General features: G+C 36.7%; 1 protein-coding gene across 2 annotated transcripts in view; it reads right to left on the reverse strand.

Moving 5' to 3' along the window:
* The window catches only part of LOC123527274 (activated CDC42 kinase 1-like), a 37,382-nt gene extending 11,112 nt beyond the window's left edge, over window positions 1–26,270 (reverse strand). Inside the window, exons 1-13 of one of the 2 annotated variants that reach the window (XM_053523266.1) lie at window positions 26,179–26,270; window positions 24,529–24,643; window positions 17,220–17,352; window positions 12,199–12,390; window positions 9,908–10,060; window positions 8,711–8,896; window positions 7,754–7,845; window positions 7,115–7,241; window positions 6,481–6,627; window positions 5,917–5,934; window positions 2,808–2,902; window positions 1,796–1,987; window positions 777–871 (exon numbers count right to left, since the gene is read on the reverse strand). In XM_053523266.1, the coding sequence (XP_053379241.1) occupies window positions 777–871; window positions 1,796–1,987; window positions 2,808–2,902; window positions 5,917–5,934; window positions 6,481–6,627; window positions 7,115–7,241; window positions 7,754–7,845; window positions 8,711–8,896; window positions 9,908–10,060; window positions 12,199–12,390; window positions 17,220–17,352; window positions 24,529–24,629 (1,531 nt within the window). In that variant the 5' untranslated portion in view covers window positions 24,630–24,643; window positions 26,179–26,270. The remainder of the gene's footprint in view (window positions 1–776; window positions 872–1,795; window positions 1,988–2,807; window positions 2,903–5,916; window positions 5,935–6,480; window positions 6,628–7,114; window positions 7,242–7,753; window positions 7,846–8,710; window positions 8,897–9,907; window positions 10,061–12,198; window positions 12,391–17,219; window positions 17,353–24,528; window positions 24,644–26,178) is intronic. The other variant, XM_053523268.1, reaches the window with a different exon arrangement.

A 26,270-nucleotide genomic window follows, 5' to 3' on the forward strand; every position in this document is an offset into this window, starting at 1 on the left:
GAGAGTTTAAAATATCAGAAAATTTATACTAATATAAAATACTATTCATACATTTTGTATACCCTAAATTCAATTCACCCTTTTCATTAATTCAAACAAAATTAATTCTTAAGTAAGTCTTTTACTCAAGTTTTCTAAAAAACACATCTGTCTAATAATTGTGTTGAAGGGCAGCATTGCCTTTGACTAACAGTACATGTACTTTCTTGCACAATTCTGACTCTACCGGTTATTTCTTTTTGATTTAGAAAACTGAACTTTAAAAGCATTAACCCTTATTATGCTCGATACGATTGATTTTGCCTTTGTGACCAGTGTAGATCATGATCAGCCTGCACGGATCATGATCTACACTGTCATTAATTTAACAGTTAATGGTACTGTCCAAATTGAGCGATGGACTAGTTCATTATAGAAATTCAGCAGGGTAAGGGTTAACTTGTCAGTCAGTTTGTTCAAGATATCAGTTTCTTCCATCATGCATTAATGACACCTACCAGAAAAGCAAGAGCCTTAACAATATTTTACTGTTTTTTAGCAAACAACATGAAATGTAACTGCAGCACACCTGATGTAAGATTGGGTTACACTTAGGATTAGTAAACCTTGCTTGTAACTTTGACAATACATACAGGACTATGGTGTGAGACACACCTCATTATGTTTTACATTTGTGCAAATTTTCATAAAAATCCACTAAATTCTTTATACCTTACAGCCGAGACATAAAACTTTATCAGCTACCTACATGATACAGGTTAAATGTGTGTACTTACTTTTCAGTTTTTCCAAATGTAAATCCTCTGGGGAGTCCTGTGGTGGAGCCTGTCCATGCAAGTCTGGTGGCTCCATTGGATTACGTAAATATACCCTAAAGTATAAAATGAATAGGTATATAGATATTTTTCATCTCTGAAAATACTAAAGTTTGTTTTCCTTAAGCATATCCTAGAGACCATGCAAAATGAAGGTCAGAAGTTACAATGAAACAAGAGCTGTCACTAATGGTGACAAATGCCCCCGCAGCACCTTGACCTTTGACCTGGTGACCCCAAAGTCAGTTGGGGTGGTGTACTCAATAAGTACTATCAGCATGTGAAGTTTGAAGGTCCTGAATGAAGTGGTTTGCATGTAAAGTGCCTTCATGCAAAATGTTAACATTGGCCCCTGTGACCTTGACCTTTGACCTGGTGACCCCAAAGTCAGTAGGGTTGGTGTACTCATAAAGTACTATCAGCATGTAAAGTTTGAAGGTCCTGGGTGAAGTGGTTTGCAAGAAAAGTGCCTTCATGAAAAAAGTTAACGTTGTAACTAACGACCGAACGAACTAACGGACGGACAGTTGAAAACTAATATGCCTCCCTTCGGGGGCATAAAAAAAAAATCTTGAAAATTTTCAGATCAAAATAACATTTGGAGATGTAATATGAAAATCACATCTGGAAAATGTAATCAAAGTATATCATGAAAATTTTCACAAGAAATATGAATAAGAGATCAAAATAAAAACTTTTTTTTTCTGAAATTTTAACAGAACAGTCTAACAATACACATATGACATAAATTTTACTATAATGACTTATTTTTCGCAAAATAATCAGAAATGCCAAACTAGAAAATTTAAATTCCCTGCAAATATTTCTGATATTACAGTACTTTACAGCATACATAAAAACATTAATGACCTTTATCAATTACTGGTAATGGATGTTTCTCTTTTCAAAACTGATATTTTTATGTTCAGCTGGAGAGGCTTCAATTTAATTAATGCCTTTAAAGCTGTAAAATTACATACTCATCAATATATTCAGCGTTCCCCCAGGATTTCCCACCTGGGTCACCATGACCTGTATGTATAAAACTGTTCTTCAATGGTTTACTGATGTCTGTACCACATTTTCTCCGTTGGGTGTTCACAAGATTACGTGGAAACTTTCCCACCAAATGTGTCCGCTTATTCTGACCTTTCCACCAGTAACAGTCTGGTCTGTAAGACAGATATACACTCATTTTATAACCTTTACCCTGCTAAACTTCTAAAATGGACTGGTCTATCATTAAATTTGGACACTTGTTTAACAATGGGGTGTTTACTGATAATTTACAGACTGAATAGCAAACAGTGCAGACTATGATCAGCCTGCACTTCATATAATTGAAGCCTACATGAACAATTACTTCTTTGAACTCAATTTTCAAACACAAAACTATATTCACCTTTTCTGACATAATAAATTACCTCATGAATGATTCTAGATAAATGCGTATTCTTTTCTTATCATGATGTAAATGGAAGAAATGATTCACTTAGTGGCAATCTAATTGCACATGACACATTGTCTCATTATTGGGAACATTTGTGCCAAGTAACTTTGAAATCCCTTTATGAATGGTAGAGGTATGGACCAGACATGAGCCTGATGCTCGAAACCCGTGATCTCAAAGTTTGACCTTGACCTTGGAGCTAGGAGGCTGGGTCCTGAGCATGACATATTGTCTTATTATGGGGAACATTTGTGCCAAGTTTTATCAAAATCCCTTCATGAATTGCAGTTACAAAGTGTGACAGACAGACAGGCAGATTTAAAGATGGACACATTAAAGTATACATCAATTCCGCTGTATCATGAAGCAGGACTTCTTAAGTATGAGATAGGGACAGATGGATGTTTGTATGATAATGAACAAAGGCAAATGCCCATTTCTGAGGGGACTGAAGAACATAAGAAAAGTATTATCTCCCTTATAACAAACATGAGCTTATAAATTCATTCCATTACAAAAGAAGAAAATAAAAGAAGAGTTACCTCCCCTCTATCACAATTATATGATCCCCCTCTTCCACAACAAGTTTGCCGTCTTCATTGAAATTTTGTAATGCTTTAACATCCATCGGTCGCACCTAAAACAATAACAAATGAATTAAACTTTAAACCATAATCACTTAGATAGGTAAATGCACATGTCATCCACATGCATACCTATTATCAAATAAACAATGGTGATAAGTAGATGTCATGTCATCTGTCAATGTGTGTTTCGTCCCCTATCTCAAAACATAATCTAGATGACAGAATTGAGTAAGCACTATAATTGCTGCCATAATGGCACAGTCCTTCATTACCCTGGGCCTGCAGAACATTTTCTAGGCTGTAAATGTCTTTCAAGACCAGTTAAGACACTCTAGGTTGCTCTACCTGAAAGTCTGTCAGCGCCTGCTGAATATTTCTAGGCTGCTCTACTTAGTCTGTACTGAAATTCCTGATTTCTTTTGTACTTACATGTACTGTTTAAAACATGAACAAGTACTTCTTTGAACTCAATTTTCAATCATAAAACTATATTCACCTTTTCCGTCATAATAAATTACATCATGAATGATTCTGGATAAATGCATATTCTTTTCTTATCATGATGTAAATGGAAGAAATGATTCACTAACAATCTAATTGCATGAAAAAACATAATAATTGAACAAGAGGGTCATGATGACCCTGGATCTCTCACCTGAGTAATATGAGCTACATGTTTTAAATGTCAAACTGATGCTAAAATATTAAGAAAGTCAGTAGGTCATGGTCAATGAAATTCAGTTTTACGATCAGTGTGCAAAACTGTGTATGTCATCCAAATTTCAAGGCTGTATCTTAAAAAACAAGAAAGTAGGTCAGCAGGTCAAGGTCACAGTCAAGTGACATCATATTATTTGGGGTCATCAGGTAATTATAATTAAACAGTCTTGGAAATAGGATCAGATTAATTTTTAAGTATTTTTTCCTATATAACTCATATGATTACTAAGTGATCCCGGGGCGAGGCCTCTTTTAATCCCAGAGGCATAATTTGAACAATTTTGATACAGGACTACTAGGCAATGCATCTTACCAAGCCTAGGTCTTGTGGTTTCAGACAAGAAGATTTTTGAAGTTTTTTCCTATATAAGTCTATATAAAACTTGGGACCCCCAGGGCAGGGCCTCTTTTCACCCCAGGGGTACAATTTGAACAATTTTGTTTGAGGACCATAAGACAATGCTACAAACCAAATATCAAAGGCCTGTGTCTTGTGGTTTCATACATGAAGATTTTTAAACTCCTTTTCCTATATAAGTCTATGTAAAACTTGGGACCCCCGGGGCGGGGCCATATTTGACCCTAGGGGGATAATTTGAATAATCTTTGAAGAGGACCACTAGATGATGCTACACACCAAATATCAAAGCCCTAGGCCATGTGGTTTTGTACCTGAAGATTTTCAAAGTTTTCCCTATATAAGTCTATATAAACCATGTGACCCCCGGGGCAGGGCCATATTTGACCCTAGAGGGATAATTTCAACAATCTTGGTAGAGGACCACTAGACGATGCTACATACCAGATATCAAAGCCCTAGGCCCTGTGGTTTTGGACAAGAAGATTTTTAAAGTTTTTCCTTTCGGTTGCCATGGCATGGAATTCAATTCTTTGAACAATTTTAAAGGGGGCCACCCAAAGATCATTCCTGTGAAGTTTGGTGTAATTCTGCCCAGTGATTTTCAAGAAGAACATTTTTTTAGGAAATGTTGACGGGACACACAACACACGACGCACACTGAGCGGTCACAAAAGCTCACCATGAGCCTTTGGCTCAGGTGAGCTAAAACTCAACCAACTTGATGTTTCATCTACAGCTACTACAAGTATACATGCCAGCTGTCCAGATGAATGTTTGTAATGACAGTCCGAGTAGGTGCATGTAACAGAACAGAATTGTAAGGATGGGTGTTTAAAATGAAAGTAAAAATGTCAGAAGGGTGCTTGTTATCTCAGTCAGGTTTATGCTTGATGACAGGGTAAGTTATCAAATTCGGTGCTTGTAATTATTATTTATAAGTTATGTTGTCAAAAAATGGGTGCTTGAGAAGGAAGAGAAGTTTTCAGGATGAGTCTTTGAAGTAAAGTTTTCTGCATGGGTACTTATACTGGAAGTAGTTTACAGGACTGAAGCATGTATTGGAAGTAAAGTTCACAGGATGGATGCTTGATGCTTGTATACAAAGTAAAGTTCACAGGAAAGGAGCTTGTATTGAAAGTAGTTTATAGGATTAATGCTCATCTTGGAAGTAAAGTTCACAGGATGGACGTTTGACGCTTGTAAAATCCGCAGGATAGGTGCTTATATTAGGAAGTGGACCGGTTATATTTCTTCATATGTTATTTTGGTATTCGTGGTTTATTATGAAAAAGGAATTATTTTTTATGATTGAACAATGCCAAAATAGCATAAGAAAATATGTGACTGCATGGAAATTGTTGATTGTCATAATGGGTTCTTTTCCTTAATGGCATTAAAAAAAATTGAACTAAAAATGTATTGTTGTTGTTTCTTTATGTTTATTAATTTTATACTTATGCTAAAATAACTCTATCTTGGTTAGGCAACCAGATCAGTAAAGTCAAGTTTTAAAAATACCACTGAAAATCAACTACGCATTATGCACTTACGAACACAAATAGCGTAAATAATCAGTTCCTAAAGTTTGAAACAGCTTGACCATAACCCGAATAATCACCTTTAAGACAGTCTATTTTCACAATTTATCCAGATATGTTGTCTCAATTACTTTTTGTCTATATTTGCTTTGCTTGTAATAGTTGGCTTTATGACATTTTTTCCATGTTTTACTTGAATTGCATCACATCACTGTTACCATCTACAATTTTTGTCCTGCATTCTAATACCTTATTTTTGTTTATCTTAATAATTCAACAGGTATATCCTTATGGATGGTAGGTATATCATATATTTTTCATATAGTTTTAATCTATACAGGGTAAGAGGAACATGTCAAAGTATTGTTCAGTTTCATGCAGCCTATAGTCATGCTTCTATCATCAAGCAGTCAGCAGTTAATATATAATTCAGAAAATGGTTTACCTTCAGTTTTCCATCAGTCTGATAGCAACAACAAAGTCATTTGCAAGTTTATAAACAAAAAACTTCATTTCTTACTTATCTTTAAAGAAAGTAGAGGAAGGTTTGTAACTAATGTTCACTAGGCCTGATAACTGCTTTCTGCACTTTCAATCAGAACTTTCACCTATGATATAAACTGTGAAGAACACAGTCAAATTCTCCCCTTACTGGTATTGGAACCCCACAACCTCTGGATTTAGGAACTAAAATGTTCTATCTCTACACCACTGTGTCTCCAAAGGTTATTTACTAAGTATAAATAGATCTTCGATACGATATACCTTTGTCCTCAAAGCAATGTTTCAAACTGTGCACAGCATAAAATAAATTATTGATTAATTAAATGTGTCTTTCAAACCTGCTTCATTAGATAAAATGTGACATACAAATCAGTTTTTCATGAACATATTGTTCTTCAAAAGAAGCCTAAATCTGTGATGTACAGTGTTGTAAACACGAGGGAAATTTTTCATTTCGAACATAAAAATGTTTAAGAGTTTCTAAACCTTACAGATCTATACAGACCTCACATAGGAAATCCTTCAGGACTAGAAACGACGGTCTGTCTGCAGGTTTTTGGGCCCAGCACTGTAACATTAACTGGTAGACTTCACTAGGACACAGATCTGGCTTTGATAATCTCTCTCCTTCTACATCTATCTTATGTAAAATCTGAAAATGTTAACACTAATAAATGTAAATCATGGACAACCTTTAAATATTTTTTGACAGTAGAGAAATATTGCAAGAACCTGGAAATTCTGATTACAAAATATAAAGCTGATGAGTATGAGTACAGGCAAACAGGTCAATGTTATTTTTTAAAGCTAACAAGAATATATCACAAACTGATTGATAAAATATTCAATTTTTAGTTGACTAGCTTATCTCAAAATGTAGTTCTATATAAATATCTATCTGTATAATGGTAAAAAGTTTGTTTTTTGGGTTTTAATGTCGCACTGACACAATTATAGGTTATTGGGTGACTTTCCAGCTTTGACGGTACAAGAAGACCCCAGCACCTGGGTAGAACCACTGACATTCCATAAGCCACCTCAATGGCTTCCTCACATGAAGTATAAAAATCGTCATGAGGAAACAAAACAGAGTGACATTAATTTAACAGTTACATTTTGTATGTTATTTAATAAGGTACCTGAGAACCATTGTATCCTAACCAGGGCTCTTGTCCCAGTGTGAACATTTCCCAAAGAGTAACACCGTACATCCAGGCATCACTGGCATGTGAAAACTGGCGCGACTTCAAACTCTCTGGTGCACACCTATAAAATTAACAACATTTCAGGACAAACTTTTATGTATCTCTTCTTTACCAAAATACCAACTCTTCAGAAACACTGAAAAAGCCAATCTCCTCTGAACCTTCTGATGAGCTGCCAAATAGGCTGGTGCATAAATTGAGGACAAAAGTTTTGAATAAACTTTTATTCTATATCTTCCTTTCCACTGCCTGTATTGGTCCATGTTTTAAGTTGTACACTTAAGACTACAGATACTAAATTTTCTTCTTTTTTACTCTGTCACTGTTAAAGCTGAATGCACTGCTGGTCAACTTTGCATGAAATGAACCATTTACAGCTACAAACTCCTACGAATTATTAGTAAACTACTATAAACAAAGTTATGAAAAATTGTTTTTTTATATCCCTTACTTTATGTCTAAACTTTAGACTTCAAACATTAACAGGAATACAGTCTATGACTTCTGGCTAAATACACAGACAACAAGTCTTAATTAAGTTACAACAGCTACTCCACAAACCTGCAAACTTACCAAGCAAAAGGCACTTTCTTGTGTTCCTGCATCACATAATGGTCCTCTTGACTGGGTAGAGCACGCATCAAACCAAAGTCTCCAATCTTTATCTAAACAATACAGAATATCTGTTATTATATTGAATGCTTAAAATTAAACTTCTTTTAAAGTGAATATGGGATCGGCCTCTCACACAGGAAGTTTTGGATCCCAATATTATCATGAATGCATAATTATCAGCCTTTTTACCATTGAATACTCCAGTCTGCATCCACAACCAGTCAAAGTGGGGTTTTTTTCTTCAAGAAGGGGTGGAGGAGGAAGGGGGGGGGGTTAATGTTGCACCAACACAAAAATAGGTCATATGGCAACTTTCCAGCTTTGATGGTAAAGGAAGACCCCAGGCACCTGGGTAGAACCACCGACCTTTCCTAAGCCAGCTGGATGGCTTCCTCACATGAAGAATTCCATGCGCTGAGTGAGGCTCAAACCAACATCGGTGAGGGGCTAGTGATTCGAAGTCAGCAAACTTAACCAGTTGACCACTGAGGCCCCTGCCAGTAAAAGTATTTCAATATTTTCTAACTGCAATTTCTAGATAAAAGGTAACTGAACAAACCACCTAAGCTCATAAATACTGAGAAGCAACAGTTTGTCTCCTGTCAAAATTTCCTCACATACTAATCTTGAAAATGAATTTCCATAAAATGTGTCAAAACTGTTTAATTTTCTTGCTGCAATTTGTAAAATTATCAACCACAAGCATTGAAGATTATATAACTGCACAACTGATCAGCCTTTATCATACTTATTGTCATTTATAACTTTTAAAATGCAAATGCAATTTATTTCTTAACTTAAGCCTTTATGTTGCTCTTAAATTTTTGCTCTGATTACTGGTGATAAAAACTACAGCGATGTATATAAAATGCAGTTTATCAAATGACTAACTGGTACAAATTAAGTGCATATTACCTTTTCCCTTGACATAAGCAGCACATTTCTACAGGCCAGATCTCTATGTATGAATCGCTTTGTCTCCAGGTAGTTCATACCCTGTGCTACTTGTATGGCATAGTCACACAACTCTGACACCAGTATTCTATCCTGCTCCTTCCGTAAAAAATCTATAAGAGCACCCAGGGGAGCTAACTCTGTCACCTATAGGTAAAATGCAATACTAACTAAAATTTCCAACAACTGTCCCAAAAATGTTCATGTAGCAACAAGTCACAACCAAACAAACCGTCCTTAAATAAATGGTATGAAGACCACCTTAAAGAAGAAAATATGAAATGAAATGAAAATATTCCAAGCCTGACATCCACACTTGACAATGTTTAAAAGTCAACCAGACATACTAGGCTTAGTGAAAACTGTCTGGCAGGTGGAAATATTTATTTCTAAAGGAACTCTGTCAAAGCGGTCATCTGCAGCCACTCAAAAACACAAGTTGCAGGTTAATTTATATAGAAAACTAAAGATTGTTTTTTATGATAAAAGTATGTCTCCCACTACTTACCACACAGACATTATAAAATGCCAACAAATACCCTGAAGGCCCTGAATCTCTCACCTTACTTAGCTCTTACCACAGATAACCTAGTATCTAATTTGGCCTAGATTTCATACAGACAAACATTTTGACCAAATTTTATGTAAATCAGGTAGATCATTAGGTAAGTCTTTCAGTGATTTCACCTGGTGACATAGTTTTTTATCTCAGGTAACCCCCTTTCATACTTGACCTAGATTCCACACAAACAAACATTTATACAAAGATTTATGATTATCAAAATTGGCCTTAAAGTATTAACAAAGTTTTTCTATGACGAGGTTCTGACCAAGTTTCAGTAATGTTGAGCTAAAAATGTGATTTCTTATGTATTAACAGTCAAATTGTTGATGACACACAACAAAGCCGGACATAAAATTTCATGAATCAAGAGCCGCTGAAAATCAACGAACCAGAAAATGCCAATGATATGCACAACCAGGCTTGGCAATGATCATCACTCTTGTGAAGTTTGGTGAAAATCTTTCCAGTGGTGTCTGAGGAGTTGAGTAGACAAAATTTTTGACAGACAGATGGACAGATTGACAACACAAAATTAGTACGTCTCAATAATGGAACAGGGTCAAGATATTACAGTAGCAAGTAGAGAGACTTACCATCATTAGAGGAGTTGACAAGACAATACCGTACAGTCTGATCAGGTTTGCATGATCCAAATGATGCATTACGTTCACTTCCTTTACAAAATCTTCAAATGCTCCTGGCAACGCCAGTGCATCATTCCTCAGTATCTTAACAGCTACCAGTTTCTGAAGTAATAATAACAGATATAAAACTGGAGCCATCACTGCATGTGATACGGGCAAATACCCCTTTGTCAGAGGCAATAAGACAGTGTTTTTGGTCAGCTTGCTCAGGTCCCTCATACTTCAACAATCTTAGGAAAAATATATGTTACACACATCTGCACTTGACACAGTAATCCTGTATATGAAGTGTTTCACTGAAATCCTTTTTTTTAATGTGGGGCTGGGTGCCAATCAGAAATATGTTACACAGATCTACGCTTCAGGACGATCATATGTGTAAAGTTTCACTTGGAAATGTGATAGTACTTACCGTAGATACCCATGTATAATGCGCACCCGTGTATAATGCGCACCCCCGATTTTGGCCCAAAATCCTGGGAAAAAAACATTTTTGGTCAATTTTGAGGTGGATGGAGAACGAAAGTAGAGTTTACATCGACACAGGTAATAAATCTTATTTCTGCAGCGGAGAGCTGCATCGCTCTCGCGGTACTATCGATTTTTGTTTTCTTGAAAATAAAACCAGTAAAATATTGTTTTATTTGTTGTTTTACCTTTTTAATTAACTATTTTGAATAAATAAACAGCAGCTGATTCAATATTTCGGAATGGTATCTTTCAAAATGACATGAGCTTCTCAATTCAAACCAATAACGAAAGGTGTGCTAGTCTTTTTGTCACAATCAAATAGCCACTAATTACCGGCAATTAACGTGTCACCTCGTGTCAATTATGTTGTTCACAGTTTGATCTCGGTTAAAGATAATTCTCGATCTTTAATTAGTATCATAATTTTTGTGATTTATTAACATTTCTTTCATCAAAATACTTTTAAATTTATATGAAATTAATTTTGTTTGAAAGAAAAATAAACCATTCGATCTTTTACGGAACGTAACGGCAATCTTAGATTTTAGCGGTGACAGTAAGCGCGGGGAGTAGTTTCCCTTTACCAAAATGGCGAACATCGGTAACAAACTTGTTTTGAAGTTGGAAAATTGTCTATACCTGTGTATTATGCGCACCCACGATTGGGGGGTGGTCCCGGGGGTTAAAAACTGCGCATTATACATGGGTATCTACGGTAACTGCAACAAATTTGATAGTGGTGTGGCACATACCACTACCAACCCATCCCTCACTGTCCATCCCCCCAAAAAATTATGTCATGCACATCCATGCTTCATGGTATGAAGTTTCTTTGAAATCCCTGTAAAATTGTACAAATATTTTGCTCAAAAACCATGTGTCATAAACTTGAGAGCGGATAATTATTGTGCCAATACCACTGCCCAGCCCAGAAAAAATATGCCATACATTAATGTTGTACATATCTACACTTACTGGTGATTTTATGTATGAAAGTTTATTGGAAACCCTTTCAAACCGCTCGCCAATTTTTCCAGGATTTTCTGACAAGAAGAATTTAAAGAAACTTTTGTGTATTTTTATTTTGAAATCAACTCAGCAATTTCTGGCATGATGCTAAAAGTCTTCACTATAGCCATATAAGGAGAACCTACTCTGCCACCTGGTGGCCAGTTATTTATCACAGCAGAATGATCGGGGTAATTTGGTAGAAGATCTCCCACTAAATATTTTTCCAAAAATATTTTGAAATCAGAACCACAGTTTCAGAGAAGATTTTAAAGTTTTCCAGGCAGCTAAACAACCAATAAACATTCTGTAACATTGTTTTCAAATCGGACCAGTCGTTTCTGAGACTATATAGTTTTTCCTTTTGGTTAACATGGCAATCAGAATTCCATACAGATGCCTAGATTTGAAGGAATCTGAAAGACGGCCACCAAAGGAATATTCCTGTGAAGTTTGGTTGAAACAGATTTATCAATTTAGTAAGAGAATCTGATGTTCTTCAGAGATATTGGGGGGACTTCGTGTTCAAGTGAGATACAAATTATAAATACAAGGTTTAGCCAGCCTAACTTTAATTTAGCTTCTTTTTAAACCAAATGGTGCAAATTCCCACCACATATATATAGAATGAAACTAGATTTTATAGGTTAACTGGTTTGCTTGCAGCATTTTAGCTGACTGAGCCATGAATTTACAAGTAAATCTACTGAGAATTCAACAACTTGTTGTTTATAAAATTAGTTCACAGAACATAGTCTGACCTTTTGACCTGTTGGTGTGGTCCAATCACCTTTCTTCACCACACCAAAACTTCCATTCCCAAGTTTACCATATAAGAATAGAGAGTTTTCGGCTATAAGACATGTTAGTGCTTGATCCATGTAACCAGACAGCCGTGGAGAGTTACTGCCTGACTTCTTTCCTCCTGCTTTCTCTGGAACTTTTGGTAAAATCTGAAATAAAAGAAATGCATATTTTACAAATACAAATTATGCTTAGAACAAACATGAGTAACAACACGTCAAAACACCAGGTCAGAATAATTCATTTATCAACTAGTTTCGGTCTTTACATCGAGGGCTGAGCGCGAAACTATTGTATCTTGTTCTTTATTCATATACAGTTACAATAGTTTCGCACTCAGCCCACGACATGACCTTCATCAGGATAAAAAAATATAAAATTTGTCAATGAGGTACTTTTTGCAGTAACAAAAAGTCATGTGAGTTACTGAAGATAGCAATGGTTGTTACTTAAATTTGGCATTTAATTGGGAAATGTCAACTACTGTTCTCAGATCAAAATATCTTTGGTACTAAGGTTAAAAATTCTACAAAGGCTGCCTACAGAAAGGATCGGTTCATTATAAGAACAAAACATCCTGGCAAATGGTCTCTGCACTGTTGCTTAGTGTTACCGAAATGGGTGATATTGGAGATGGAATGTTAAATCTCACTGTTGCAATGTTTATATTCATAAAAAGTAATTCAAACTAAAAACAAAAGGCAAACCTTGTTTTATACAAATACTATTTCATTTTCTAACTGCCTGGTTTACTTGCTTGTCAATATTAAAGCTATTTTTCTGTTGTAACAGTAGCTCAATCTTCATATGAGCCGCACCATGAGAAAACCAACATAGTGCATTTGCGACTAGCATGGATCCAGACCAGCCTGCGCATTCGCACAGTCTGGTCAGTATCCATACTGTTTGCTTTCCAAGCCTACTGCAATAAGGGAAGCTGTTAGCGAAACAGGCTGGTTTGGATTCATGCTGTTTGCAAATGCACTATGTTGGTTCTCTCATGGTGCGGCTCATATATATGTAGTTAACCAGTTAACAGTAATTCTCGATTTTCTAACCAATACTACAATGAGTACTTTTATTTGCGGAATTTTAACATTTGTGGTGCTTGTGAGTATGCAAATTTATGACTGTAGGGATAAAATGTTAATCAAACTTGTATGCCAACAACCTAAGTCTGTCTAAAGAGGTAACTTGGATGCTGCCTTGAGGACGCCATAGTGCTTTATATTCTTTACCAGTATATACTGTTTGATATTATTTATAAACAAGTGAATGAAGTATTGCTATGCAATACAAAGTCCCCTACTGGAAGGCACCTAATTTTCTCTACTGCAGTATAACATAATGAACTGATATCTGTCAATGATGTATAAACAATATTGTACTACATATACAATATGTTATAACAACACACTTGGATTAAAATGTGCATATATAAAAACGCACAGTTGTTTTCATATTGAATTTTTTTTGGCTGATTATAAAAATGTTATCATGTAAGTTATTTATAGTAACAACAAAGGGAAATTAATCTTTAAAAAAAAAAAAAAAAAAAAAAAAAAAAATCTATATAATATAAGTCCACAAGAAACTCTTTACCAAGTAGCGATAGGTCAAAATACACCTAAAAATTGGATGTAACATGCATGCTGTACCACAGAAAAGTGGTCTCAATTTTTCTCTACCGCCAGTAATAAAAAAGTTACAATAAAATCTATTTATAGTAATAACAAAGGGACGTAATTCTAAAAACAAGGGTGCCTCATGGTGGTGAACATTTGGTCCAAGTTACATCAAAATCCCTCCATGCATGAAGAAAAAATGTTCCGTACAAAGTCATTCTTGAATTTGACTTTTGACCTCTAAATATGACCTTGACCTTAGACCTAGGGACCTGGTTCTTGCGCAAGACATTTGTCTCATCCAGGGGAATTTTTGTGCCAACTGATATCTAAATCCTGCTTTGCATGACAAAGTTTTTAGACCGGACAGGAAAAAATCCTCTTGACCTTTGATCTCAAAGTGTGACCTTGACCTTAAGCTAGGGTACTGGGTGTTGCACATGACACGTCGTCTCATCATGGGAAACATTTATGCCAAGTAATATTGTAATCCCTTGATGGATGACAGAGTTCTTGATCGGACAGGGAAAAAACCTTATTGACCTTTGACCTCCAATTGTGACCTTGACCTTTGAGCTAAGGGTCTGGGCTTTGCGCAGGACATCTTGTCTCATCATGGGGAACATTTGTGCCAAGTAATATTAAAATCCCTTCATGGATGGCAGAGTTATGGACGGGACAGGAAAAAAAGTCTGTTGACCTTTGACCCCCAATTGTGACCCTGACCTTTGAGCTAGGGGTCTGGGATTTGCGCATGACACGTCGTCTCATCATGGGGAACACTTGTGCTAAGTAATACTAAAATCCCTTCAAGGATGGGAGAGTTGTGGACCGGACAGGAAAAAAGCCCTGTTGACCTTTGACCTCCAATTGTGACCTTGACCTTTGAGCTAGGGTCTGAAAGTTGTGCAGACACATCGTCTTATTATGAGGTACATTTGTGCCAAGTAATTTTAAAAATCCCTTCATAGATGGAGAGATTATGGGCCGGACAGGAAAAAGCCCTGTTGACCTTTGACCTCTAATTGTGACCTTGACCTTTAAGCTAGGGGTCCAGGTTTTGCGCATGACACGTCGTCTCCTCATGGGGAACATTTGTGCCAAGTAATATTGAAATCTCTTCATGGATGGGAGAGTTTATGGACCGGACAGGAAAAAAGCCCTGTTGACCTTTGACCTCCAATTGTGACCTTGACCTTTGAGCTAGGGGTCCAGGATTTGCGCATGACACATCATCTCATCATGGGGAACATTTGTGCCAAGTAAACTAAAATCCCTTCAAGGATGGGAGAGTTGTGGACCGGACAGGAAAAAAGCCCTGTTGACCTTTGACCTCCAATTGTGACCTTGACCTTTGAGCTAGGGGTCCGGGTTTTGCGCATGACACGTCGTCTCATCATGGGGAACATTTGTGCCAAGTAATATTAAAATCCCTTCATGGATGACAGAGTTATGGACCGGACACGAAATTGCGGACGGACGGACAGATGGACGGACGGACAGACGGAATGACGGAAAAGTGCATTCCTATAGTCCCCGAAACTGGTTTTCAACCAGTAGGGGACTAATAAAAGTCTATAAACAGCTACTACCGGTAAATGTTTTTATTTCAAACAAAATTATTATTTATCAAGATTTTAGAAACCATGTCAAGCCTTTTGTTCATTTTTTTCCAACTGACCCTTTCAAAACAAGCATTATGTGCAATGCAAATGTAAGTATGCATTTAGAAGTTCTCTCCCAGTAAATTACTTAAAAGATGGAACAACCTTACACATTAAGGTTTTTTAGTCCCCTACTGGTTGAAAACCAGTTTCGGGGACTATAGGAATGCGCTTTTCCGTCATTCCGTCCGTCCGTCCGTCCGTCCGCAATTTCGTGTCCGGTCCATAACTCTGTCATCCATGAAGGGATTTTAATATTACTTGGCACAAATGTTCCCCATGACGACGTGTCATGCGCAAAACCTAGACACCTAGCTTAAAGGTCAAGGTCACAATTTGAGGTCAAAGGTCAAGGCTTTTTTCCTGTCCGGTCCATAACTCTCCCATCTATGAAGGGATTTTAATATCACTTGGCACAAATGTACCTCATAATAAGACGATGTGTCAGCACAACTTTCAAACCCCTAGCTCAAAGTCAAGGTCACACTTAGCAGTCAAATGTAACATAGCATGAACAGGGTCTGTTTCGTGTCCGTCCATAACTCTGACATTCATTAAGGAATTTTAATATCACTTAGCACAAGTGTTCCCCATGATGAGATGACGTGTCGTGCGCAAATCCCAGACCCCTAGCTCAAAGGTCAAGGTCACAATTGGGGTCAAAGGTCAATAAGGTTTTTTCCCTGTCCGATCCAGAACTCTGCCATCCATCAAGGGATTACAATATTACTTGGCATAAATGTTTCCCATGATGAGACGACGTGTCATGCGCAACACCCAGTACCCTAGCTTAAAGGTCAAGGTCACACTTTGAGATCAAAGGTCAAGAGGATTTTTTTCCTGTCCGGTCTAAAACTTTGTCCCTGCAAAGCAGGATTTAGATATCAGTTGGCACAAATATTCCCCTGGATGAGACAACATGTCATGTGCAGAACCAGGTCCCTAGGTCTAAGGTCAAGGTCATATTTAGAGGTCAAAGGTCAAATTCAAGAATGACTTTGTAACGGAACATTTCTTCTTCATGCATGGAGGGATTTTGATGTAACTTGGACCAAATGTTCACCACCATGAGGCACCCTTGTTTTAGAATTACGTCCCTTTGTTGTTACTATAAATAGATTTTATTGTAACTTTTTTATTACTGACGGTAGAGAAAAATCGAGAAACCCCTTTTCTGTGGTACAGCATGCATGTTACATCCAATTTTTAGGTGTATTTTGACCTATCTCTACCTGGTAAAGAGTTTCTTGTGGACTTATATTATATAGATTTTTTTTTTTTTTTTTTTTTTTTTTTTTTTTTTTTTAAAGATTAATTTCCCTTTGTTGTTACTATAAATAACTTACATGATAACATTTTTTTTTAATAATCACCAAAAAAATTCAATATGAAAAACAACTATAGGTTTTTATATATAAAAATTTTAATCCAAGTGTTTTGTTATAGCATATTGTATATATAGTACAATATTTTTTTATACAACATTGACAGATATCAGTTCATTATGTTATACTGCAGTAGAGAAAATTAGGTGCCTTCCAGTAGGGGACTTTGTATTGCATGGCAATACTTCATTCACTTGTTTATTCAAGTTTCCACAAAGAACAAATTCACCAAGCAGACAGCTGAAAAAAGGTTTAACATTTTTTACTTTTCTCTTTTTAATACAGCCTGCTAAATGAAACTTACCTTATCTAGTATTGTCTTCTTACGTAATGATGTTTTCTTTCTTTTAATTGCATCCATGAGCCGTCGTATGGCTGGTTTTCCCATACCAATTTTCTCCAGATCCTCCGTTTTGACATAATCAAAGTGGGCAATCCTAAAACAAATGTCAATCATGAATCTTAAAACATGACTATCATGACTATAAAGTAATACTTAAGGTTTCATTTGTAGCAGCAGGCATGGTGTGTTTATTTTGGTTCTGCATATTCAGATCAGAACAATTTCTACAAGCTTGAATCTGATTAAACCCTGAATTTTTCATAGTATACAAATTTCAGTTTATAAAAAGACTGTGCTTGAGATTTTTGCCTCAATGATTTAAAACAAGAGGGCCATGAAGGCCTTGTATTGCTCACCTGACTTTAAGCTCACACCTAAGATAACCTGGTATCAGAGGAGTTACCCAGACAAACTCTGTGACGGGCAGACTGACAGACAGCATTAAATCAACATGTCTCCCTACACATGTGTGAGACATAATGACCTAAGTTTCATGAGGTATAAACTGCAGTCTCCAGCAAGCAAAGAAGGCTTTTTATATGATGTCTGCTAACGGTCTAGCTTTTTACCTCAGTTGACCAATGTCAGTTAACTTAGGCTTTATGCAGACAAGAGCTTGTAGAACACGAAATGCCCCCTTGATGCATTCAATAATTGCACAAGTAACAGAAATTATTTGGTCACTGTACACAAACATTCTACTGTTCTGGTTCAAGGTGACCTTGACCTTTGACCTATTGACCTCAAAATCGATAGGGGTCATCTGTTGGTCATGATTAACCTCCCTATCAACTTTCACGATCCTAGGCCCAAGCATTCTCAAGTTATCATCCAGAAACAGTATAACTGTTCTGGGTCACTGTGACCTTGACCTCTGGTCTCAAAATCAATAGGGGTCATCTGCTGGTCATGGCCAACCTCCCTATCAACTTTAATGATCCTAGGCCCAAGCGTTCTTGAGTTATCGTCTGGAAACCATTTAACTGTGCCGGGTCACTGTGATCTTGACCTTTAACCTACTGACCTCAAAATCAATAGGGGTCATCTGCTGATCATGATCAACTTCCCTATCAAGTTTCGTAATCCTAGGCCCAAGCGTTCTCAATTATCATCAAGAAAGGGTTTTAATTTTTTCCGGGTCACTGTGACCTTGCCCTTTTGACCTACTTACCTCAAAATCAATTGGGTCATCTGCTGGGCATGCAAATAAACCTCCCTATCAATTTTCGTGATCCTAGGCCCAAGCATTCTTGAGTTATCATCCGGAAATCATTTAACTGTTCTGGGTCACTGTGACACTGACCTTTGACCTACTGACCTCAAAATCAATAGGGGTCATCTGCTGGTCATGACCAACCTCCCTATTAATATTCATGATCCTAGGCCCAAGTGTTCTTGAGCTATCATCCGGAAACCGTTTAACTGTTCTGGGTCACTGTGACCTTGACCTTTGACCTACTGATCTCAAAATTACTAGGGGTTATCTGCCGGTTATGACCAACCTCCCTATGAGCTTTCATGATCCTAGGCCCAAATGTTCTCGAGTTATCATCCGGAAACGGATTGGTCTACATACCGACCTACAGACCGACCGACATCTGCAAAACAATATACCCCTCCTTTTTCGAAGGGGGGCATAAAAAGCATTATTACAAAGTTTCCTGAAGACAAAGTATTAAATAATAAATAATGTGGCCACTACAGCGTTAATTACTACCTTACTTTAGAACTTCGCTTTACCTAAGACAACCTATGTCTGAACTTGTCATAGATTTCACAGAGACAAACAATATGACAATTTTCTGAAGATTAAGTTCAAAATGTGACGTCTACAGTGTTAGCAAGGTTCTTCTATTATTCTGTCTACAAGGGTGTAGAATCCCTATGTCCTACTTATCTGACTCCGGGACTTTTGCTGACAGATAAGTGTATTTTTTCATTCCATTTGTCCGCAGACAAGCATGCATTTTCAAGTATAAATTGAGAAGACTTAGGAAGAATAATTTACTAAATTAGTAAAGCTGTTGCTGTTGTTTTTTCTATTTTTAGCAACAGCGACCTTAGCCTTGACCCAAATGCAATCCCAATTACCGTCTCCTTACCATCTATCTACAGGCCAAGTTTGGTGTCTATAGCTTGTTCCAAACTAAAGTTATTGTGCGGAAACCAAGTCTGACGCCCACCTACCCGCCCATTCAATGACATACCCCAATTTAATAACCGGTTTCTATGAAAACCTTGTTAATACAGACTTCCAGAAAGTTGGGAAATATTACTTGACATTCGATCCCGTAATGTCTTGAAATCTGCTGGACCAAAAAACAATCAACTGGACCGAAAATGAACTTGTAATGCAGAACCAAAACAAGAGGGCCAAGATGGCCCTAGGTCGCTCACCTGAGAAACAAACCATAACAGTGTAAACATGTTTGACCTATTGATTTCATGGAAACAAATATTCTGACCAATTTTCATTAAGATTGGACCAAAAATGTGGTCTTTTAAGTGTAAATAAGTATTTTCTTTGATTTGACCTAGCGACCGAGTTTTTGACCCTAGATTATCCATATTCAAACCTGACCTAGATTTAATCAAGGCAGTCATTCCGACTAAATTCTATGAATATCCAGTGTAAAATTCAGCCCCTATTGCTAAAAAGATTTTTCTCTGAATTGACCGGTTGACCTAATCTTGACCCCAGATGACCCATATTCGAACTTGACCTAGATTTTATCCAGACAAACATTTAAATCAAATTTCCTGAAGTTCCTGTGTAAAATGCAGTTCTTGTTGCATACACAATGGTTTTCTTTGATATGACCTAGTGACCCCAGATGACCCATATTCGTACATGACTTAGGTTTCATGAAGGCAACCATTCTCACTTAATATCACGAAGATCCGTTGTAAAATGCAGTCCCTAATGCATACACAAGGTTTTTCCTTGATTTGACCCAGTGACCTAGTTTTTTAACCCAGATGACCCATATTCTAATTTGACCTAGATTTCATCAAGACAATCATTCTGACTAAATTTTATGAATATCCAGTGTAAAATGCAGCCACTATTGGGTACACAAGGTTTTTCTATAATTTGACCTGGTGACCTAGTTTTTGACCCTAGATGACCCATATTCAAATTTGACCTAGATTTCATACAGACAAACATTCTGATAAAATTTCATGAAGATCCGGTGTAAAATGCAGCCCCTATTGAATACACAAGGTTTTTCTTTGATCTGACCTAGTAACTTAGTTTTTGACCCCAGATGACCCATATTCAATCTTGACCTAGATTTCATCAAGGCAATCATTCTGATCAAAATTCATGAAGATCAATTGAACAAGAGGGTCATGATGACCCTGAAATGCTCACCTGAGTAATATGAGCCACATGTTTAAAATGACACACTGATGCTTAAATATTAGAAAGTAGGTCAGTAGGTCACATTCATGGTCACTGAAAGACAGTTTTAAGATTGGTATGCAAAACTGTACTTGTCATCCAAATTTCAAGCCTGTATCTTAAAAAACAAGAAAGTAGGTCAGTAGGTCAAGGTCACAGTCAAGTGATCCCTAATCGCTTTGGCCCATCAGAAAATTATAATTAAACAGTCTAGGAAATATGACCGATAATTTTTGAAGTATTTTTTGTGTATGAAAACTCATATTATAACAATGACCCCCCGGCAGGCCTCTTTTCACCCCAGGGGCATAATTTGAAAACACTTGTTTGAGATCCACCAGGCAATGTTACACACCAAATATCAAATGCCTAGGCCTTGAACTTTAAGACAAGAAGATCTTTAATTTTTTTCCTATATAAGTCTATGTTAAACTTGGTACCCTCAGGGCAGGGCCTCTTTTCACCCTAGGGACATAATTTGAACAATTTTGGTAGAGAAACACCAGGAAAGGCAACATACATGTACTTAGTATCGAAAGCCTAGGCCTTGCAGTTTCAGGCAAGAAGATTTTTAAAGTTTTATTTTCCTATATAAGTCTATGTAAAACATGAGACCCCCTCCCTCCCCGAGCAGGGCCTCTTTTCACCTCAGGGGCATAATTTGAACAATTTTGGTAGAGGACCACAAGGCAATGTTACATACAAAATATCAAAGGTCATAGTAGTTTCAGACAAGAAGATTTTTGAAGTTTAATATATAAGTCTATGTAAAACTTGTGACCCCCGGAGCGGGGCCTCTTTTCACCCCAGGGGCATAATTTGAACAATTTTGGTACAGGACCACAAGGCAAATGCTACATATAAAAAATCAAAGGTAAATTGGGTTTTTAGACAGAAGATTTTTAAATTTTTTTACTATATAAGTCATTAAAATTTGTGACCCCTGGGCAGGTCCCTTTTCACCCCAGGGGCACAATTTGAACAATCTTGATAGAGGACCATAAGATGATTCACATGCTAAATATCAAAGGCTCTCCCACCTTGCGGTTTGGACAAAAAGTTTTTTAAAGTGGTTTCCTTTAGGTTGCCATGGCAACCAGAGTTCTGCAGGGAAATTTAAATTCTTTGAACAATTTGAAAGGACCACCCAAGGATCATTCCTGTGAAGTTTGGTGTAATTCTGCCCAGTGGCTTTCAAGAAGAAGATATTTTTAGACAAGAGCACCGCCTTGCGGGTGCTGACGCTCATCTGATTTTTTTTGTGTAATAGAAATATTGCCCCACCCATGATTTTCTAATCTAAAAAGGGCCATCATTCTTGCAAAAAGCAGGATGAGTTATGTTTCTTGATGTAAAATGTCCACTTATGGGTTTGAAAAACTGTTGCAAGTTTAAAGCAATAGCTTTGATAGTTTTATGAGAAAAGTTGACTTAAACATAATACTCAACCAAGAAAATGATTTTCTAAGTCCAAAAGGGCAATAATTATTGCAAAAAGCAGGATGGAGTTATGTTGCTTGCTGTACAGGGTCAGCTTTTGATGGTGAACAAGTGTTGCAACTTTCAAAGCAAAGCTTTGATAGTTAAGAGAAAAAGTTGAAAACCTAAACAAAAACTTTAAACCCAAAAAATCTGATATTTTCTAAGTCCCCAAAAGGCCATAAATCTTGCAAAAAGCAGGACGGAGTATGTTTCTTGCTATACAGGGCAAATTATGATGGTGAACAAGTGTTGCAAGTTTTAAAGCAATAGCTTTGATAGTTTAGGATAAAAGCTGACCTAAACATAAAACTTTAAACCAAAAAAACTGATTTTCTAATCCAAAAGGGCAATAAATCTTGCAAAAAGGGAAGATGGGAGTATGTTTCTTGATGTACAGGGGCTGCTTATGATGGGGAACAAAGTATTCCAAGTTTCAAAGCAATAGCTTTGATAGTTTAGGGGAAAAGTTTACCTAAACATAAAACTTAACCAAGAAATCTGATATTTTCCTAATACAAAAGGGGCCATAAAATCTTGCAAAAAGCAAGATGGAGTTATGTTTCTTGCTATACAGGTCAGCTTATGATGGTGAACAAGTATTTCCAAGTTTCAAAGCAATAGCTTTGATAGTTTAGGAGAAAAAACTGACCTAAACATAAAACTAACCAGGCAACGCCGACGCCGACGCCGACGCCGACAACCGCTCAAGTGATGACAATAACTCATCATTTTTTTTCAAAAAATCAGATGAGCTAAAAATGTTGATGGACGCACGACTGACGATGGGATGACAGACATTGAGCGATCACAAAAGCTCACCATGAGCCTTTGGCTCAGGTGAGCTAAAAATACAGCCTCTATCAACACAAGGTTTTTCTCTGATTTGACCTAGTGACCTAGTTTTTGACCCCAGATGACCCATTTTCGAACTTGGCCTAAATGTCATCAAGGCGATCATTCTGACAAAATTTCATGAAGATCAGTTGAAAAGTACAGCCTCTATCGCACACACAAGGTTTTTCTTTGATTTTACCTAGTGACCTAGTTTTTGAGCCCAGATGACCCATAATCAAACTTGGCCTAGATTTCATCAAGGTTATCTTTCTGACCAAATCTCATGAAGATCAGTTGGAAAATACAGCCTCTAACACATTCACAAGCTAAATGTTGACAGACGACAGACAGATCTATGACAGACAGACGCCGGACATCGAGCAATCACAATAACTCACCTGAGCATTGCTCAGGTGAGCTAAAAAGCCTCAGTAAACTACCATTTTAACATGCTGTTTTACAAGCTAGGCACGAATCTTCGCCATTTATATTATGATAGAACCTCTTCATTTCGTATTAATTTTTGCTTTCTGTACGTTCGGCAGGCGTATTTTTCATTAATTTCTGGATTCTGCACAGGTATTTTTTTTAATGACGCCATTTTGTCCGAGATGTTGCAGGTTCTCGGGATACGATAAATGTCGGTCAGTCGGACCACATCTGGGTTAAAAACGGCGGACTGTGTCAAAATTTTGCGGTCATGTCCATCGGACTGACGACTTTACAGAAGTCTGTAAAAAGACATCTACATCTACATCTACATCTTTCACCCAACCGTCGATTTCCGACTATCACTGGGGGGCGCTGTCAAGAAACAGTTGTTAAAGAACTGATATGTTACAATGTTTTAAAAAAATAAAAGCTAAAAAAGACGTATGCTACAGTTAAAATGGGGCAGAGGCAACAAATTACATACTGACCACCGCCAGCCTCTCTCTAAAGATACTGAGACTGGGCTAGATTTAACATGAGTTGGTAGGGAGTTCCCGAGTCGGATGGTCCTAGGGAAGTAGGAGTTAGAAAAGTACTGAGTGTGAGACATGGGGGTTAAGTAAATTTTGGTTTCTAGTTGGGAAAAAGATGAGATTGGTCACTGCAACTGTCTGGGTCCTTATTTTATAAAACATTACTAATGAATTGTGTAACCTTCTATATTGGAGAGTATTCCATTCTAAGGTTTTCAGCATTTGTTAACACTACTGGTGTAACTGTAGTCATACATGACGTACCTAGCAACTGACCTTTGCCCTTTTCGACTTTGCTAGTGAGGGGTTTTTTGCCAAGGAATCCAGACGCTTTAACATAACTCAAGTTGAGGGGGGACATAGGTGTTTATAGCAGCAATTTTGACCTTTTTATTATCAGTTTTGACATTTCGTTGTATGAAGCGAAGAGTGGAAGTTGCTTTGGAAGTGATACTGTCAAAAGACTTATTATAACACAGCATGAAAAAACATTAAATTAAAAATTCTGAAAAAAACAAATATAGAACTTTCTTGAATAACTATGAATTGAAACGTTTGTGTTTGTTTCTGTGTCACAACCCACCTTGTAACTTGCAGATCATCTCTAAGTTTGGTGAAGAACTGATCAAGCTGCACTTCTGTTAACAGTTCATACAACCATTCACTATTCTCACCTGTGTCCATAATTGCATGTAAATCTGAAAACACAAAATGTTCAATGAAAAATTAGTGACTTTTAGTTGTTGGAGTGAGGCTGGTTTCACTGGACCATTGTGTCCTCTCTTACCTAATTAAATAATAGATCACTTTTTTTAATCTTTCAATTTTGGACTAAAAATTCACACAGGAGGAAAGAACTCCTCCAAAAATTCTGTATTTCATGTAATCACAACAAACTGCCATTTAACCTAACATGCATTTGCATTAAATCATTGCCTAACAAGTTAGAGCTGTCACTAATGGTGACAAATGCCCCCGCAGCGCCTTGACCTTTGACCTGGTGACCCTGACCTTTGACCTGGTGACCCCAAAGTAAATAGGTCTACGTAGCCGGCTCTATATATACATATCGTATATGAACATGCGAGTAAAGGTGTACAGGTTATAAAATGCTTGAAAAAGTAACTGTTTTCAGTTATGTAACCAATTTCAGTTACTTTTTCAAGCATTTTATAACCTGTATTATTTATAAAATATATTTAACTCGGGTAAGATATTCAAAAAAAAGTCTTTTTGCAGTTCTCACAAAGTGACCTTTGAAGTGCAATTAGTAGCAAACTGTGGTTAATCAAATTCTCTTTTAGTCTGATCATGACCTGATAAGCATAATGGGATGTTAAGAGTTTTATAGTTTTAAAACTTTGCGTAAAACTTTATCAGCCTTGCATAAAAAAAATTATTGCATAGCTGGAAAGATAAAAGTTCAAGGATTCAGGAAATAATTGCATTAGTCTCATTAAAAATAAGGAATTGACACAGGAGGGCTTTGTAATATTTCATGATAACTGAAACAAGTTATGAAAGTATAAGCAATAACTCAAATGGGTTATAAACTGCAATAACTTGAAATTCTAAAGGATCGCCGACAATTGACATCATCTATCAAAAAAATTTTCTTCTTTCAAGTTATAACAAACTACAAAAATTCATTAAAAATTTTACTTTTAAATTATAAACACGCCATTTAAACACGCCGATGACGATAATGACACTTTGATCATTTGTTGATAACGTAAGAAAATATTGGCCAATATGATATGAGTGCGTAAATACGGCGAAATAAACAGGTAAATAATAAATCACAAAAATGTAATCTACTTAACTAATATAATGATCCTTTATAACAAAGTTTATTAAAGCCGGCTACATTGACTTCCGTGTTCATATATGATACGTATATATATAGTGCCTGCTACCTAGACCTTTACTAGGCTTTAGGCTACCTAGCCACTGCCGTGCGGATAAGGAAATTATCAGCATTACCATCTTGCAGATAACCTCAGCCTTCATTTTTTATGATGGTTGATGTCAGTAATAAACCAGAGACTTTTTAAGTCAAAATGTTTGTAGGCCAGCTGCAATGCCAGTATGTTTATGTTAGATAAAGTTGTAAGTACACCTGTAACTCACGAACTGAAGAAATAATCGAATTGAGGTAGAAAATCGAAAATACCCTGAAAATTTTTAGGCCTTAGTTGGTGTCTTCTGATAGAATAGGGTTTACTCTACTTACCGGCTATATTTTAATTGTTATGCTAACTTTTAACAAGAGTACTTTCACATTTTTTTAATAAATTCTTTTTAGCACTCCCACCGGAAGTTAGT

This window comes from Mercenaria mercenaria, chromosome 14, assembly GCF_021730395.1.
Source record: "Mercenaria mercenaria strain notata chromosome 14, MADL_Memer_1, whole genome shotgun sequence".
In the NCBI taxonomy this organism is placed as follows: domain Eukaryota; kingdom Metazoa; phylum Mollusca; class Bivalvia; order Venerida; family Veneridae; genus Mercenaria; species Mercenaria mercenaria.